The sequence below is a fragment of the Bombus fervidus genome, chromosome 1 (genome assembly GCF_041682495.2).
Source record: "Bombus fervidus isolate BK054 chromosome 1, iyBomFerv1, whole genome shotgun sequence".
Lineage (NCBI taxonomy): Eukaryota > Metazoa > Arthropoda > Insecta > Hymenoptera > Apidae > Bombus > Bombus fervidus.
In genome coordinates this window covers 18,065,509-18,083,193 of record NC_091517.1, presented here as the reverse complement: position 1 = coordinate 18,083,193, position 17,685 = coordinate 18,065,509, and the positions used below count along the sequence as shown (strand labels likewise).

At 42.4% G+C, this 17,685-nt stretch overlaps 1 protein-coding gene across 7 annotated transcripts in view; it reads left to right on the top strand.

Moving 5' to 3' along the window:
* The window catches only part of Sox102f (transcription factor Sox102F), a 206,341-nt gene that overhangs the window by 63,427 nt on the left and 125,229 nt on the right, over positions 1–17,685 (top strand). For 3 of the 7 annotated variants that reach the window (XM_072006608.1, XM_072006617.1, XM_072006593.1), the window contains exon 3: positions 797–847. The exons of 3 other annotated variants lie outside the window; for them this stretch is intronic. In XM_072006608.1, coding sequence (XP_071862709.1) covers positions 797–847 — 51 coding nt within the window. Of the gene's footprint in view, positions 1–796; positions 848–1,095; positions 1,213–17,685 lie in introns of those variants that run through there. One more of the 7 variants, XM_072006635.1, reaches the window with a different exon arrangement.

Genomic DNA, 17,685 nt, shown 5'->3' with positions numbered 1-17,685 from the left:
ACGGTACAATTTCGTTTGTATGAATTTCATTTACCGGAACGAAGTATTACTTAGCGTTTAACTGCTACCGTTTGAAACTACTTATCTGAACGCGAGCTTCCATTATGTGAATGAATTCTATTATATTCTCCTATTATACGAACTCCGCTAATTATGGAAACTATTATAAAATCCCTCAAAAAATTCTTATAAATGAAGTTCTACTATACAAACATCTTGTACCGATATGTCATTTCTGTGTGTAACACTGTGTCCAACTGAAAGTGTCTATATATGTAGATGCGTATGTATGTACGTTTAACGCTTATAGGAAATCCTACTTTTAGAATAATCCCACAGTGCAGCGCGGTGTGTTTGCAAAAGAGTCGATATCTAATCGGCAAAATGCTCGTCGAAAAGTAAACCCGAGAAACAGGGTGGAGCACAGGCATGCACCTCTCGTCTCGTTTCGTCGTCTCGACGTTTTCGTTGGCGCGCTCGCTATACTCCCAAGCGTATGGGACAGTACGGCGTACACGGCTTCAACGCACGAGACAGATCCTCTTCGCGGGAATACCTGACAGTACTTGCTTCGCTCCTTTCGTTTGTTTCGTTCGGTGGTTGGTTCGGTTGGTTCGGTGGACCCGGTTCGCGCGTCTACGTTTACATACTCGCGCGTCGTCGCGTACGCGCGCAGCGTATTGCGCTCTCACACGTACGCGCACGCACACCATATTCCGTGTACACCAGTTCACTGGTATTGTATAATGCAGCCATTGATAGCCGTCCTCTCTTTCACGCACGCGATCTGTTGCAGTCGCTGCAACCCGTGTCCGGTGACAGCGTCCAGTGTCCAGTCTCCCTCCCGGTGAGTGTCCACAAGATTTATTTTCCCATGCGATATACGGGGTGACACCGCGAAAAGTGGACCTGATTCGTCGATTACGGCGAAAAATCAGTCGCTATCTTTCTGTTATCATCGTAGTTACAATTGCAACAATATACGTATTAATGAACGCAGTCTTTATCCGTTTCAAGATCTTGTGTTTTACGTGTACTTTATAAACAAGAAACACGCATTCACGTGACGATACATACCATACGCGTGTACGAGTGCATTCGTGTTTGCGTATTCTATGTGTGCACCAAAGAAGACGCATAGAAGTTAAAGAGAACGCTTGCTGCGCACCTTTCGCCGATCGGCGAACGCATCGTCCGTATGGATCTCATCGGGTACGTAGTCCGTTCGATCGCTCGAATCGATGTCTGAGCGTGTTGCATCGTGTCGCAAACGTTCAGTGGAGACGTCGTCGATCGCGGCGAAGAGGGCTCTGGATCGCGGCCGTAGCTCTCGGATACCTTTTCCGCCATTAATTGCGACCGCGTCACGTTTTATCGTTATTTTCTCGATCTCGATCTCGATCCACGCCGGATTGCTTTCCAGCCTCGTCTCTCCGAGGAGGCTGCTGCGGTACTTAACGAGCAGATCGCTTTCAGTCGAGACGCGAGCCGCGATCAATTTACAAGCGCTTCGAGATCGTACGAAGTTAGCCGATCTCGGTCTCTGATTCCAGAAAGATTTCGAGCCTGGCTCGAATCGAGTGGATTTTCGTCGATCTAAAATCGATCTTACGCCTGAGCTCCATTTATTAGCCGTGCGAAATATTCGCGAATGTTCGCTAATATAAATTTCCTTCGGTGGAGACGCGATGTGTAAACGAATAGAAAAAATTGCGAAGGATCGTGGGCGTTTGGGAACGTTTAGAGTAATGTTGATATACCAAAGAAAATTTGTTGTTCATTGATTTCGTACACGCTCCATCAATTTTTTTATTAGTTGAATCAACGACGAATGTCTGTGATCACTTTCGCTTTCTCCAACTACATATGCGTAGCGCAAAAACTCAACAAATGTTTATTATCGTCTGCTAACGCGTTTAGTAGATAATCAGTTCTAGACGCGATGCGACATCGTCATGATTCATATTGCTAATGATAAAACGCGTATTGTCGTAGAAAATATAGATTTGCTGAATCGCCCAGCGTCTACGCTGTGAAATCGCAACAGTGTTGTCTTGTTTGTCTGCGTCGAGTCTTGGTTAGTGGACCGATCGCTCTCTCGCGCGGAACACCCGTTGCGTCGCGAGCTTCGCGAATGCGAAACCACGATTCGACAAAATTGCGTAAAGGGAATCGAATTACGCCTGTTCGCGAAGCCCGCAAGATTCGCCCGTTAGGGGAGAATTATCTCAGCTACGGCCACGATTTACGCGTTCTCCGAACCGGTGACTCGTGTCTGTCTGAAGCGTGGCTGCGAATAATGTGATTTTGTTCCCTCGTTCAATGTTAAACTGTGTTCTTCTACTTTAATGGAATTTCTCGATGCTCGATTCTTGGTACGTTTCTTTGATTTTTGCAATTTATTTATGCTTCCTTTATTTTAATACGTAGTGATGTTATTCGTGTTTCATTGACTTCATCTTTCTTGTTCTCTTTTCCGAGCTTGTTTGATGTTTGTTGTCTCTTGTTACGCTTTATTGCATTTGTGTTGTTTTCAATTGTATTACATAATTAATTTAGATCACTCTTAAGACACGATTTCATTGCACGATTAATTAAAGAATTACAATTATTAAAGAGGCATTGGAATCTTTCAGACATCTATAACTGTTTGAAGAAAACTCGTGTGTACAAACTGTATTAAACTTTTACCACAAAAAGACTCGACATTACAATTTGACCGAACGTCCTTCGATTCCATGACAAGTTCCCAATATTTACCCGAGCTCCTAATCTCCGCGAACTTTACCGGTGGATTATGTGTCCGCAAAATGAAAGCAAACATCTGCGAGATAATTACACAACCACCTTCAAATTTCAAGATCCAATCACACGCACACATAACTCATCGCGCCTCGGTATTTCCCTCCACAATCGATATCGAACGATCGGGATCAAAAAAAAAAAAAAAAGAAGAATCTAAACATTACATCACTATTTCCAAAGAGGAGTCCCATTGAAATCGCACGTCCCTTTCCACGATCGAAACGTAAAGAACGAGTATTATCTAAAAGCAAATAGCGTGGCCATGAAGAAATCCGCGAACGCATCTCTGACACACGTAATCGACGATTCCCAAAAACCGAGAAAAACTATCGTCAAACTCGTGACTCTATTAGCGCCTCTACTTTGTTTGCTTCGAAGAATATTGTACGATGTGTTACCGAAGAGAAACAAGAAGCTACACTGTTTATCCTTTCAATTCGATCGTACGCTGCCCCACCTACCGGAAGTGGAGGAATGGTGATGTAACGCAAAGCGAAGGAACAGTTTGCGCGGGGCTATCGTTTCGAATCGAACGTCGTTGTATTCGTAAAGATATTGACACGTTACGCTACCAACGGGACAGCACGAGCAAATAACGCGCGGATAAGCTGCGATCCTCGCCTTCGCGCTCGCCTGTCAATAAACCGCGTATCGTTAGCGATAAAACGCGCCGCGAGAACGTGGAACGTTTTAGCGATTTTCGACGGTGGGAAAAGTTCGTACCCTTAATCTTATCTTTGCGCAAACAATCGAACGATGTTCCGCGACCGGTTACTGGTTCCCGTTGCCCGAGCCGCGTTCCATCGATTTCTTTAGAAGGAATCACGCCAAGCAATGAACGAAAGAGTAGGTTGAAGAGACGAGGAGTTAAATTCGGAGCAAATGGCGAGGAATTGGCGTCGGGGATCCGACGACGCCGTGAAAATTGTGACAAAAGCCTTTGGTTATTTTTTACCGCGCCCGCCGCTCGTAATTCTTTTCGATTCGCCGATCTCTTTGAATATTACGGCGCGTTCGCATCGGGAAAGGGGAACAGGTGCGTAATCCTCTGTTTAACACTTTGCTCTCTGTTTTATGGCTTTTTGAGGAATGATAGGGTGATTTCGATTTTACCGCAGTCATTGTAATATCGTAAGTTTGATACGAAGTTAACCTTTGAAAATCAACTTCTTTAGGAACAATGAATTTGAGAGCCGATGGAAATTTGCAAGTTATATCGCCATATGTAATATTTGAATGATGCAACAATTCTAATTAAAATTCTACTTGAATTATTAGAAATACAATTAGGAATTTTATTTAATCAGACGTTTGAATCTATTTACAAGTACTACTTGTTTATTTACGTATTTCTTTTCGAAGCACTCGCGAAATGTTTCAAATAACCTACTAAAATTCGAAGATACTTGCGATACACTTGATCCCATCGCTAATCAGGGGATCCCGTAACGGAATCCGCGCGCGGAATGCAGTCGTAAATAAAGCGCGAGCGACGAACTCTCTCGATGCGCGGCGGCATCGAGAAAATTGAGGATCGAGAAAGAAACGTGGACGAAGAAGAAAGGAACGGGAGAGAAAGGGAGCGCGCTTTTGTCGGTACGTCATTACGACATCCGGTCACCGTACGGTCGTCGCGAACGGTATTTCAAAAATATCGGATAAAATACGAGGATCGAGAGAGAAAGAAAGAACAGAGAGGCTGGTTTCTGCTATTATACTTGGTCGATGTAGCCACGTATTTCATCTTTCGTTCAAAATATCGTTTCGAAGGGTTATTTTTGGATGATTCTATTTTTCTTGACACTTTTGACGCAGGGGAAACGCCGCTGGCGGCGCGCTCACGCTTCGCCACGAAATTCCTTTGGTTCCTCGTAGCCCATTGTGGTTGAATATCTTATTGAGAGTTGATTCGTGTATATGCCTTGGTATGCGTGACGTTGAAGCGTACAGATGTTCGTTTATCAATGTTTCACCGTGGCAAGTGCAGTGTGAGATATGGGTGTAATTTTTGGTGCGATGTTTTGTGAGAAATTCTTGGGAAATTTTTGCATTTGCTGTACAAATGTGAAAATGGGTGCTCTGCTATTTTCTGTCAGTGGAGTTCAAAGTTGTAAGTGTATAAAGAAGTCTTCAAATTATATTATTTGGGATATTAGTTCAAATATATCGTGATATTATCTTATTACTTTTTTATATTTCCCATCAGAAACAAATAATGCAACTGTTAAATGTATATATACTTTGTTGCACCCTTTTTGGTCCTTTTCATCGTATTTTCCTAACACTGTTGAGAAAAGAGGAAAAACTCGTTATAAGTTGCGTGGACTACCCTGTACAATACAAATACAACTTCAGTATAGCTAGCGAAAACGTGAATATAAGTGTTTGTCAATAGATTTGTAAATTCTCTTCTGATAATGCGTGTATACTTTGCAAATCAGCATTATATTTGCATTATGTTTCAGGCAAATTGCGTAACAAGAGTCATAATAAAATGGCAAATGCAAGGAAATTACTGCAATTTATGAATATTTATCGTTTTATCGTATTTTCTTTAACAATCAGCAGATGTTCTATAGCTATTGTGTTAAAACAGATTCATTTGTTCATTGATTTTTGCCGATAGATTCTGAAAACGTTTCTTTATGTTACGACCATTAACATGTCATATAAAAAAGACTATCGTGGGAGATGTAGTACATGTAATTATTGCAAAGTAGGGAAACTCGAATACTATTTATTAGGAATGACATTCCAAATAGCGTTGCCAATCGCTTGCTTTTGAAATCAAAATTTCACATTACAAGACGTTTGTTAGAATCATCGTAAGCGCAATAGGATTAATTCAATAACACGGTAATTTATACGATATTGATAATTAATTGTGAATTTAATGATGATTTATCACCAATTAAAAAATGAGTTATACGACAATGGAAACGCTATTTCCTTAAGCAGGAAAACTGTAACGTAGCTATTGTGAATTATATCAAACGAAATTCAAGTAAATTCAAGTAGCTATGACTGTTCAAGAACCTACTTTGAAATTTCTATTATTTCTAAACTTTCTATTCGTAGCGTATATCATTCCAATATGCGCATTCGTATTTTTACCTCGAAACACTCATTCGAACAGATCATAAATCAAAAAATTGTAAACAAATTCAGTAGCTCTAAAATTTAATCAGGATGCGCAATCGCATAAATCACGTATATCAGGAAGCACAATAAACTATAATTTATTCATCCAAGCGTGCACATGCGCGCGTACCAGCAGTCAATGCTGGCTTCGTCAAATAATCACGGATTACCTAGAGAGGCTCGGTTTCGAGGATTAAAACGGAGGGATTCTATAGATGCTAAAAGCTTGCCTATTTAATTCAAGGATCTCGATTTATGTGGAACTCGCCGGTCGTTGAATGCTGCTCCCCGGTAGGCTCGCGGCCGTGTGCGAGTCGAGAGCCGATCGTGAATCTGTCGTTGACACCGAGCAGCCAGGCTGTTTGACAAAAAAAGTAGGCAGGCATAATCGTAAAGTGCGAATGTTATTCTCTGGACGATGAGCGAACCCAGGGAGAGAAAGAACGAGGGGACACTATAGGCGCACGAACACTAACCAACGCGAATACGTATACACACATGGATACGTGTACACGCACTTGACACCGGTATTATAAGCATTTCTTTTATTCGTCTTTTATTTTGTCGGTTTTTGCTCGAAGCGTATAATGGGACGACGTAAAATAAGAATTCGTAGCGGAGACAGAATTCTTTAACGGTTCCGCGAGCGGCGAATTAGGACGGTTCAATGTTCCCGCGAAAGCGATATAATTGCGTCATTAGCGAATTTCGCCGGACATCAAACCGGTCCTCGCGCGTACTCCGATCGAAAGAACGAGAAACAGCCGGAGAAAAGAGGAATCCTCTTAAGGATCGCGAAATCGTTTTACTGTTCATTCTTAAATCGTTCCGTTGGCCGCCACCCTTTTGTTTCGCGGATATTGCTCGGAGGAATTCGAAAGCGGGACCATAGAAAGATATCGCCACCCTTCGATTTCCATCGAAACGCAAGGAGACAGAGGCGAACACGACCGATTCGAGGAACAGAGTAAGAAACAGAGAAGACAGGGCTGGGAGTCGGACAGACAGGCAAATTCAGTGGCTCGAAATTGTACAAGCGGATTATACGTTTTCCTTCGTATTAAAATACGGCGGGTCTCAAAGGGAAAATAATGTCTCCCTGATTACTCGCTTCGGTTCAACTCGAGCCACCCCTGTGCGTCGATCTCCGTTGCCCTGTCCCGCGTTCCACCCCCTTTCTATATCCCTTCGTTTCGCTCCGATGTCTATCTTCGTCTGGCTTAAACGCGTCGACGCGACGGTCGCCCTGTTCGCGACCTCTCCATCTTCTCTGCCTACTCCCTGCTACCTTCACCGAAACGGGGATTAAAATGATGTTTGCGTGAAAGCCAAAAGCATTACCGACTTTATCTTCTGAAGTGCGTCGTATTACTCTCCCTTTTATCCGTCCTCGCTTCCACAATATTTGTTTTCTTAATTTCCAAGAACGCCACCTCCGCGATTTCCTTTCCATTTTTCTGTTTCTCTTCCTTTTCGCTTGTTCGTTCGTCGATACGAATTTTTCCGCAGAGCTCAGGAATTTTATTCTTGCTTTTCGTTCTTTCCTCGTCCCCTTTTCTTATTGATAATCGTTAGCATGGCAGAATGCACGTTACTTGTTAGATAATTTGTTTTTCGATCGCAGCTACTGTTTGGCGCAGTGTCAAACGAGTTGCAGCAGCGTTGCAAAAATGTCCGACGTAATGACTCGGGCGTATCGGTCTGCCTGGCCAATTATGATAAACCGGTTCATCGGTGAATGCGAAATGCCACTTTCTAAAGTCGTTGCGCCGCTGAAAGGAAGAAACTCTTGTTCCCTCGGTCCTTTTTGTTCCAACAAACTCGATCGGCTCGCTCGGTTACGTCGGTCTTGACTCCTTACGACTTCATTATCCGCGACGGTGGAAAATCGGTGGCGGATCGTGATTCTCGAAGCTCTTGCACTTGAAAGTGCATTTGGCAGCGTGTATTTGGGTTGTGTACGGAGGTATAAAAAGCTTTTGACTTTTGCAAGAAATACAAAATCTGCGACTACTTTATTGCTTTTACTAAGAACCCTTACAATCATCGATTAATTCAAGATAAAATTAACTACGCCGTAATTATCCTCGAAACTAAGCTACAACAACCGCTGAACATTTACAAGCGAAACAAACCGAGGGAAATTGGATTAGGAAAATCAGTGATCGAAAGGGCAGTGGCATCGCGGCACTACGTGGGCGGCTGATCGAAACAGGATGTTGCGAGAAGCCCGGTGGCTTCTCGTCCATAATATATGGCGGCCGCGCGAACATAAAATTCTCCAATTGCAAAATTGATGCGTCTTATGTTACTTCCTCTTTCTTTATCCCCCCTGTCTATGTCTCTATCTTTCCATCGACACCTTTTTCTCCGTCTCTATCTTTGCTTCACGTTCCCTGTTCACCGGGTACATGGTGGAGCCACGGGTCTCGCGGGTCCCCTGCTCGTTTTACTGTAAAGCAACTCCTCATATTGTACAGGGACGCGTAATTCATTTTTTACCGGACTCGGCTCAATTATTTATAAATTGCTGCTCCCTCGGGTAGGACACAGGCAACCTGTCATCCTCCCTCCCCTCCGCGTCGCCGACCTCCCTCTCGATACTGCTCTCGCAGTTCTCTCTGATGGCACTGCTTCTCCGGTGCGGAATAAAAAGGAGGGAACAGCGAAAGGGAGAGAAAAGGAAAGGAAGATTGTGAAACGGAACGAAGAAGAGCGAAGAAGAGAGAGAGAATGGGAGGGAGAGGGGGAGGATGGTAGGAAAGAGCAGCGAGTACTTGACGAGAGCGAAACGTGCACTCCGAGTACGAAGCACTTTGGACGATCGAAGCAGAGGTACAATTTACCGGTTTGCCTCGCTCTGTTTATTTTGTTAGCGTGCTAATGGAATGGTTACGATTCCGAACGGGGCAGCGCTCCCTTTTCCCGTCGATAAGGCGAATTATAAAGATTGTCCAGGAATAAAGTTTGACAGCCACTAATGGTGATTCCCCCGAAACACGTGAATCAATTAAAACGGACGAGAACTAGCAGTGGCAACGTTCGACCGGTTAACAGCGATTATCGTTGCTCATGGTTTTTCATTCGCTTATTCCTCCATCGAGACGGTTGACGAAGTCGAGACCAGACGACAAAGGCCTCTGGTTGAGAACGATGATCGTTATTGCGCCGTGATAATTTGTAACGAATGCGAGACGTTTCGAGAACGCGGCAAAGAAGTTTATGTATGGTGGTTTTTATTGGCCGGGTTATGACGATCGTGTAGGTGATAATGAAGATGGAAGTGTTAAACGCAGGTCGCTGGTAGTCAGGTTGGAAAAGGTGATTATTGTCGAGTAATTTCGGAACGACCAAGAAGGAATATAAAGGTGATGGCGCGCAGCTTGGGTTGCATCATAAATTTTTTCCTTTGTCGTAATATGCGAGTTGAAGTGATTAAATGCCTGTTCCGCTTAGGTATAATTTAGTTAAATTGGTAGTTGGAAGAATAATGTATTGTGCCTTCTGTACATCCTTCCTAAGATTCTAGTTAGTAGCAGGAATTATTTCCTTCGTTAGCCAGTGTATCTGTTTAAAACCATAACCCTACCGACTCAACGTTTATTCATCGAAATGATTAAACCAGATGCATGTACCTTTATTATACGTGATCTTGCAAATTAATTACACACATCCAATTAAGTTTATCGCTCAGTCGAACCGCAAAGATCCGGTGGCGAAGTCGCGAAGTCGACGACGCGCTCAACCTCACGGAAAATCTCGGCGGGTCGAAGCGCGCGAGAAAGCCGCGCGTAATCCGGCGGCGGGGAGGAGTTCGGGATCGTGCGTAATTCGCGATCTTAATGACTCGGCCGGTCTACATAAATTCGCGTGTAATTGGAAGCTTCTTCGTGGCGGCGTATAAATTTAAGGCCAGCGGGATGCGCGCAGACACGCGCGGCCGCCTCGTTTCGCCCGCGCCTCGCGTCTTTGAGGAATTAAAAAATCTCGAAATATCGCGCGACGGCTCACTGCCACGATAACCGGCCATCCGGACGTGTTTCACCTGACGCGTTAAGAGATCGCGACTGTTTTGTGCACGCATGTTATACGCGAATCCGCTTCGCAACTGCGAATGAGCATTAATAAGTGAATGGAAGGAGCAAGATAAATTCTTCTTGCATATAGTTGTATCTATCTGTTGTATTTTTTGGCTAGTTTCTTCTTAAGTGCGGAGGAACATATTCATTTCATTATGTTTGCTTTGCTTAAACTAACTCTCGTAAGAAGCAAAAATATGTACAAGAATGTAAAAAATGTAATGTAAAAAAATGTACAAGAACAGCGAGAATAGTTGCATAAAGAAGTAAAGAAGTATCGTTAGTCATAATTGTTTCACATAAAGACAGTGCGATTTGATAAGTTAAACACGATTCGCGTAGTTAAGTAGAATGTGTGCCTAAACAGATTCAGACAGATCGGCTAGGCATTGTCATATATAGTTGAAGCAAGTAGAATATATCTATGCCCCGCTAGTCGCGAAAACGTAGTGTGTTCAGGTTTTGAATAAAATGAAAAAATAAAATAGAAAATTTTATTCTTCTTTATAACTTTCTCTAATTAATAACTTTCTTCGCTCATTACGCAGTTAACAGCAAATAAGTCTGATCCATTGATATTAAAATAATGCATGACGATAACATTCGTATAATTTTGTGTCTTGATGCTCGAAAAGATTTGTATTAGAAAAATTTTATGGGGGATTTGGCTTGTATTTGTCTTTTTTTTTTTTTTTGCGCAGTCTTTCCCAGAAAACTTTGAAATCCGATTTGCAATTATTTTTGTATCACCCTGTAGTTTAACCTTCGTGATTATACCTTTAGCGTATATGGTTAACTAACTGAGCGGTTAAAATTGCTGAACGAGATAATCTGGCGGCTAGCTATCGTGTCTTAATTAGACGTATAATGAATCCTCGATTTATGTAAGTTTTTTTCATTTTGGTTTCGATTAAAACGCGATTAGATTTTTCTGCTAGTTCGTGCAGCCTGTGCGCACGCAGAGTCCGATAAAACTTTGATAATTAAAGTATGGGATTTTATGGTTCTCTGGCAGAAAATCGTGTATGTGTGTAAAGCGGGTTTATTACGTTAATTTTAACGAGAATTTGTGGGTAGGTTGAGAATTGGTAAGCGTTTAATCAAAGTTGATCGCTGTGCGTGGAGATTTGTCGGCCTGTGAAGTATTTCAGGGTGCGGATTATGTTTTATGAACTAACTGCGGGGTTTTTTAAGTAAAGTTACTGGCCAATAAAAACGAATTTGGTTCTACTTTTTATTTAAAAAGCAAATTGTTTCTTCTCTTTTCTTTAATTCCCTTTTTTTTCAAAATACTACTTGAAACGAATAATCAAATGTACAATGGAAAAAAGTAACGTTCGTTCTTTTAATTTGTCATAATATAAATTAACTGTTCATAATGCTAATATTCATATCCATCAAATATTAAGTAATTTAATGGTTAATATTATTTCTGTAACATGTTTGCTTTATACTATAGTATATCATTTCTACAAATAAATACCTATATACTATTCAAAAAATTATAAACAAAATGAATTAGTTCACTGTCTGTCGCCCGTTCAATTAAGATTAATCCTATGACATCGATAATGCCGTATCTATTTACTCATAATAGCGCATACCTTCGACGACTTAACACCTATAGTATGCCATGACTAAACCCATAAACAATCAGAGTCGTCACCCATAAACGATCAAAATAAAACAAGTTACATTGAAAAAGCTATATTCAGTTCGCAAACGGCTATTGAATCTTCAAATAAGAATGATATCTATCAGATTAAAAAATTGTAATCCATCCATAATCGCCATATTTCTCGCAGAAGACAAACAAACAAAAATTCTCCAATTAGAGGTTTTCAAGTACTTGGGCATAAATCGGATAATTTTCTCAAAAGTCATCAAATAATAGATCAAGCGACTAACGCTTTTCCATGCTGTAGCTATTAATCGAGCTCAAGACCTTCGACCTCGGGGCTGCAGCGGAAACGTAAGCACCAGATATTAATAGGAACAACCTTCCTCCTAGACACACAGTATCCAAGATCAATCGAACGTCTCCTCTTTGTTTTCCCTTATCTAAGATCGCAATCGACGATGCTCGGTGTACTATAATACTCCGGGCCACGTCGGAAAGCATCAGTTTGTTTGATGCTACCGGATCGTCGTGACAAGGGCGACGTTACTTTGACTACTCCCCTGAGAACAAAATCTCCCTTTCCGCTTGCACGGCTGTCCCTCCCTTTCGCCAGTTTCTCTCTTCTTCGCCGTCCATCCTCGTTTTCTCCGCGCCCTTTGAGTTATTCCACTCGATACACGTTCTGGTCTTGTTTGCAAATCGCGTACAACCATCTTAGTTTTTTTCCAGGAAACCGTGTGATTTTTCATAGAAAAGCGGAGGGTTTTGACCGAGCTTTATGATATAGTTAAAAAGTATGTCGAAAGTTTTTTATATTTTCTGCGCGATGGTAGACAGCAAAGGCGAAGGTTTTCAAAAGCTATGCAATTAACGTGTTTAATTTTTTAATGAGTTTTTTGAAACGGAAAATATTTGAAAAGGAAATGGATCGATGCTTCGAAATTACAGCGCAGTGCAGCATTGTTGATTATTATTATCCTACGTGTTACACATTCCAACACTTCCAAGCCTACTGTCTTCAAACACTGAAGATTTTATCTGGTAATTATATGGTACAAAACGTGTTAACTGATTCTTCGAGCGGTGCTTTTCTCTTTACGCGATCGAACAAATCGTGGATTTTAGAGCGAGAGGTATCTATAATTGATGTCACGTCATCTACATAATTGATGTTGCTCGAGTTTCTGCATGATTACATTCTTCAACGTCTATACGAAACCGGGCTGATGTAAATTCTTCGCTCGAATTGCCATTAATTTGTTCGATAAGATATCGGGTTAAGTGAAGTATACGCCGTTTGCAAGTTACTTAAAGAGCTATGGGAGATGTCGATTAGTGAATTAGAATCAAAGGGTGTGCCGATGAGAAAGGATTTCAGACTCGAATCGAAACGTCTAGAACCGTTTCCTTTTTCTTCCTCGTAACATTACCATCGAGAAGGTTCAGATGTCGTAATTTGTTGGATGTCGTATGATTTTCTTATACGACGCGATGGAGTTCGTTATCTTAAGTGTGGTGTTGATATATGAGCGTACTTACGCTTCTCAGATGCAATAAAGAAAATCGGAGTATATGTTTCCATTCATTAATTTACCTATTCAATAGAGAAATGGAAACTGGAAAACATTATCGTGCATTTGATATATTCGGAGCTCTTAAAAATAACTTTTCTCTTAAAAATACGTTCTTTAATCAATTACAGCAGAACATTCTCACGTTAGTAGACCTCTGCGTTATAAATTATATATTTCGTTCTATATTATATCAACTTCAGCTTCACGTAATACTATAATCAATATGATTACTTCTAAGCAATATATTTGTTGTTATATTATAGAAACAAACAAGTAATCTTAATACCTTGATTATAATACGTCAACATAACCGTGCAAGGATTACAACTTTATTATTGTCTAGTAATCCATTGAAGCTTCAATGTATTCTTATACCAGTAATAACATTTAACAGAGAATTTATAGAGGCGCACTGTCTTATATGGTCTATCTATTCCTGAAAATATATCCACGCCACGAGTAGTGGCGATACAGACTAAATTTAATGCGAATAATTCATCAGAAGGTAATAAGCGCAGCTGCGGATAAGTCAGAAATAAATTGAACTCCTGACGTAACAATAATACATCTTAAGACTAAACCAATCGATCCTAGACCATCATTACCAAGTTACGTCCAATATAAGTATTGCTTAAAATAATTCAAACGGAGAAATCAATATCTCGTGCATTCAGTGAAGATTTCGCGACACAAAACGTATGCTGTGTTTCCTTAATCATTTCATCTTCGAGATTTTCCAATTAGTCATTTAACCATAAAACTTCAACCGAAATAAGCATATAAGAAAAAGTGATAGAGTCACAGTTTACTAGGTTCATCATATAGCTATTAATTATAACTCGATTGTTTTCTAATCTATGTTTATTTACTTAAACCATTTTTAAAGTGGAACACAAGTTATCGGATTTCTCGATCGAATTTTCTTACGATAGAACATACATGTATAGATATACATATACATATGTGATGTATATCCCTCTTTTGTTTTCATTCCATTACCGATGACAAAATGACAATGTCGCCTGGACGCGTGGAAGTATCGATATCGAAGTCAAAATCCTTTAGTCGCGGGTTTCGCTAGTGGAGCACGATCCCGCCGACTACCCTTCAAAGAACCTTGATATTAACCAGTCGCGTAGGGGCCATTGTCGGGCCGGCACTATGGACATTGTGCTCTTTGAGCGTGCCACAAAGAGGCGCAGCTCGCACGCTCGGTGTGCGTGCGGCATTCAGCGGGAACGGGCTATCCGTGGCCAAGCCGTAGTTAAATCGCCGCCTAAGAGCCTCGCGCTACCATTGTGCTCTTCAGCCGCCTCTCTCGAAATACACGTAACCGACTAGAAATCGCTCGGGTCGTCTGTATCCGCTGGAAACAACGGAGCGAAAAAAAGGTGTCTCTCCCAACAATATAGAAATTGTAGAGAAACGAACGAGGACGGCCATTTTTCAAGCTGGTCATCCACCCACGCGCGAGGAAAGAGACGAGTGATGACAATGGACGCGAGGAATTTCCTGCGGCGGAGATTAATTGGTCACGAGGATTTCGAGTCGCTCTGAATTCGAAGAGTCGCCTTCGAAGCATCGAGCCGCGTTGAAGGAACAGGATGAAAGAAAAGGAATAGTGAAACGAAGCGAGCAGAGGAGAAGGCAATCGCGACGTTCGCACGAAGCTCGCCCTAATGCCTTAAGCTCCTTGGCCGGTGAACGCGAGCGCGCATGCGTGCAAGAGACTAATGCACCGCCGGTAGCACAATGCCGTCGTCGTGGCCCGCGATGAATGTGAGCATTAAATGATTATAGCCAGGGATTTGTACGAACAAATGGATGACAATGGTAGCGCGTCGGTGCGTGGCCGAGAGCTCGTTTGCCGACGCCGCGGCCTTGGCTTCTTCTTCGCCTTTCCGTTCGTCTTTCCGCTCGATCACTCTGGCCCGATTAAGGGTTAGGAGACGCTGGCTTTAATGATACCTCGGGATCGAGTGTCCAAGCTGAAATGTAGTCGATGAGCAGGTTTTCACTTGACGTAGCTTGAGAAATATAGAAAAAGCTAGAAAAATATTATAATAAACTATATCGTTTGCAACAACTAATTGCAACAACTAAGCCTACAACCAATTGACAAGATATTGCTTGCTATGTTTTTTTTACTACGATTAAATGAAAGATCATCCTTGAAGATTAGTGTGAAGCAGGAACAAGGATTTTTATATTCCATTCCATGCTAATATCTCTATCTACCTGAAGATGATTAGTTTAATTACTTTATCAATCTATAGACATCTCGTCTCATATTTGCTGTAAATTCAACTACACATCCTGTGTTTGAAATTAATTATAACGCAACCTGACCATTTACTGAGATCATCGAACAAAAAGAATATTCCTCTTTCCACTTCAGAACATAAGGCTCGACGAATATAGGGACAAATACAATAGATCAGAACAAAAACAGAGAATCGATATCCATACTAAGTGATACACGTGCATCCAACGTCCTTTTCTTAACATGTAGCATGTTTTTCGACCGATAACCAAACGATCGGCATTGGTATCAGGATGATCCGCGCTGGATTCCATCGTGCAAGCGCCTCCCTTCCTCGTTGCTTCCGCGAATAAACACGACGATAACGACCGGTTCGCAGGAGCAAAAGAAGTCGGGGCCCCGTTCGAAGAAAGAGCGGACGTTGGATGGAATCGGTCGGTCCGGTCGGGGCCATCTATCATGCAGCTGTTGCTTCCATTGTGTTGTTAGTCTTACGTTACGAGTCGTAAAGAGAGAAACACGGCTCTGGAGAGACAAGGCACGACGTCTTGGACTGGAGCAGAGGGGCAGAGAGGCAGGCCGAGGGTTGTAGAACGAAAGAAGCCAGCAGCTTCCCCAACGACGACCGAGTGTGCAACATGTGTTTGTCTCCTCTAGATCCATCTTTCCTCCTCCTCCTCCTTCGTTCTTCCAATATCTCTCTTTGTCCCTCCCTCTCTACGCCCGTTATAATGTTATTCTTCGGACTAAGCGGCTAAGAATACGCGGTCAAAGGACGCGGAGACGTCGATACAATGGATCCGTCTGTGTTTCGTCCGGCGCGAAAACGCGCTAAAATCGTTGCCTAGCCAAACAATCCAGTCTCTTCATAGTCGACGTTCGAAGTTAATGACCGCTGTTCCTCTTAATTTCAAGCGGCACGTGTTCTTTGTCGAGCTGTCTACAATTGTCTACGAAACAATCAACCGCGGCAAACGCTATTCACACCGGCACTCTATACATTTGGTTTCGTGATTTTTCATGGCTTTTTCTTCCCACGTTGCTTCCTCTAGCCAGCCACTTTTCAACGCTATTATACAAGAAAGCCTGGTCAAACTGGGATATCGTACGAGCGGAGCACGATTTACTGGCGCGCACCCTGGCAGAATGCGCGGCTTCCGGCGGCGTTTCCATCGTCACCGCAAGTATCGTGGTCAAAGAAAGGCGGCGGCGGAGTAATTTACAAATGGTCATTTCTCGGAAGCACCAAAGCCACGCGCTGCACGGGAGGGAAGCACGCGGCAAGCAAACCAGAAGAAGCAAGACGGAACGAGCGAGGGAGGAAACGCTGGCAGTTCGGAAGGGAGACGCGGATAGCCGGGTAAAAGACAGGGGAGAGAGAGAGCAGGAGAGAGAACGAGGACCCCGTTAAAGGCCACGGGAAAGGAAGAAGGAGAGAAAGAGAGGCGAACAGGGAGAAAGATAAGTCTTTGATGTCTAGCGGAGATATGATGATAATCACGATGTAGGCTTCCGCTTGCATGGTACAGCGGAATCCGCGCCTCCTGCCACCTCCCTGGCATCGGCGAACATGCTCGCGCGCGCACGTGCTTTCATGCCAGGTATCTTGTGTTCTCGCAATCAATATAGCGGATGTACCGAGACGTTGATGTATTCGAGACTGACTTCGTGTCCAAACACAGCCACGAGCTGGGACCGATGAGTCAATTTCGAGGAACTGGGAAGTCACGTTTGTCGATCGAAACGTTCGTTAGAGAAGTAATCCCGATCGAAAGGAAATAGTGTTTCGCGACGACGTCCTCGTTTACGATGTTTCCTGTCAGGGAAATAAGAAAGAAACTTCGTAAGTCCCATTGTTTAAAGCGACTGGAGGATTTTGAGAAATTGCGCTAAAATAGTTTTTGATTTACAAACATTTGACATGACTGAACGAATGTTATATAATTAAAAATTTGGAAAATCGGTAACAAGGCTTCGAATACCTATAAATAAACACTGAGACCAAGGAGATCAACTTTGCGCGACTAAATATCTTAAACACATACATAAAATACCAGACTCGCTGCAGAGAGACAAACTTCCACTTATAGACGATCCACGCTCTTCTAAACACCACAACCACAAACCACACAAAACTTCTGCCCTTGAGAAAGGAGATTTCAAGATTGCACTCCCTATTTCTTAATATATACATATACCCAT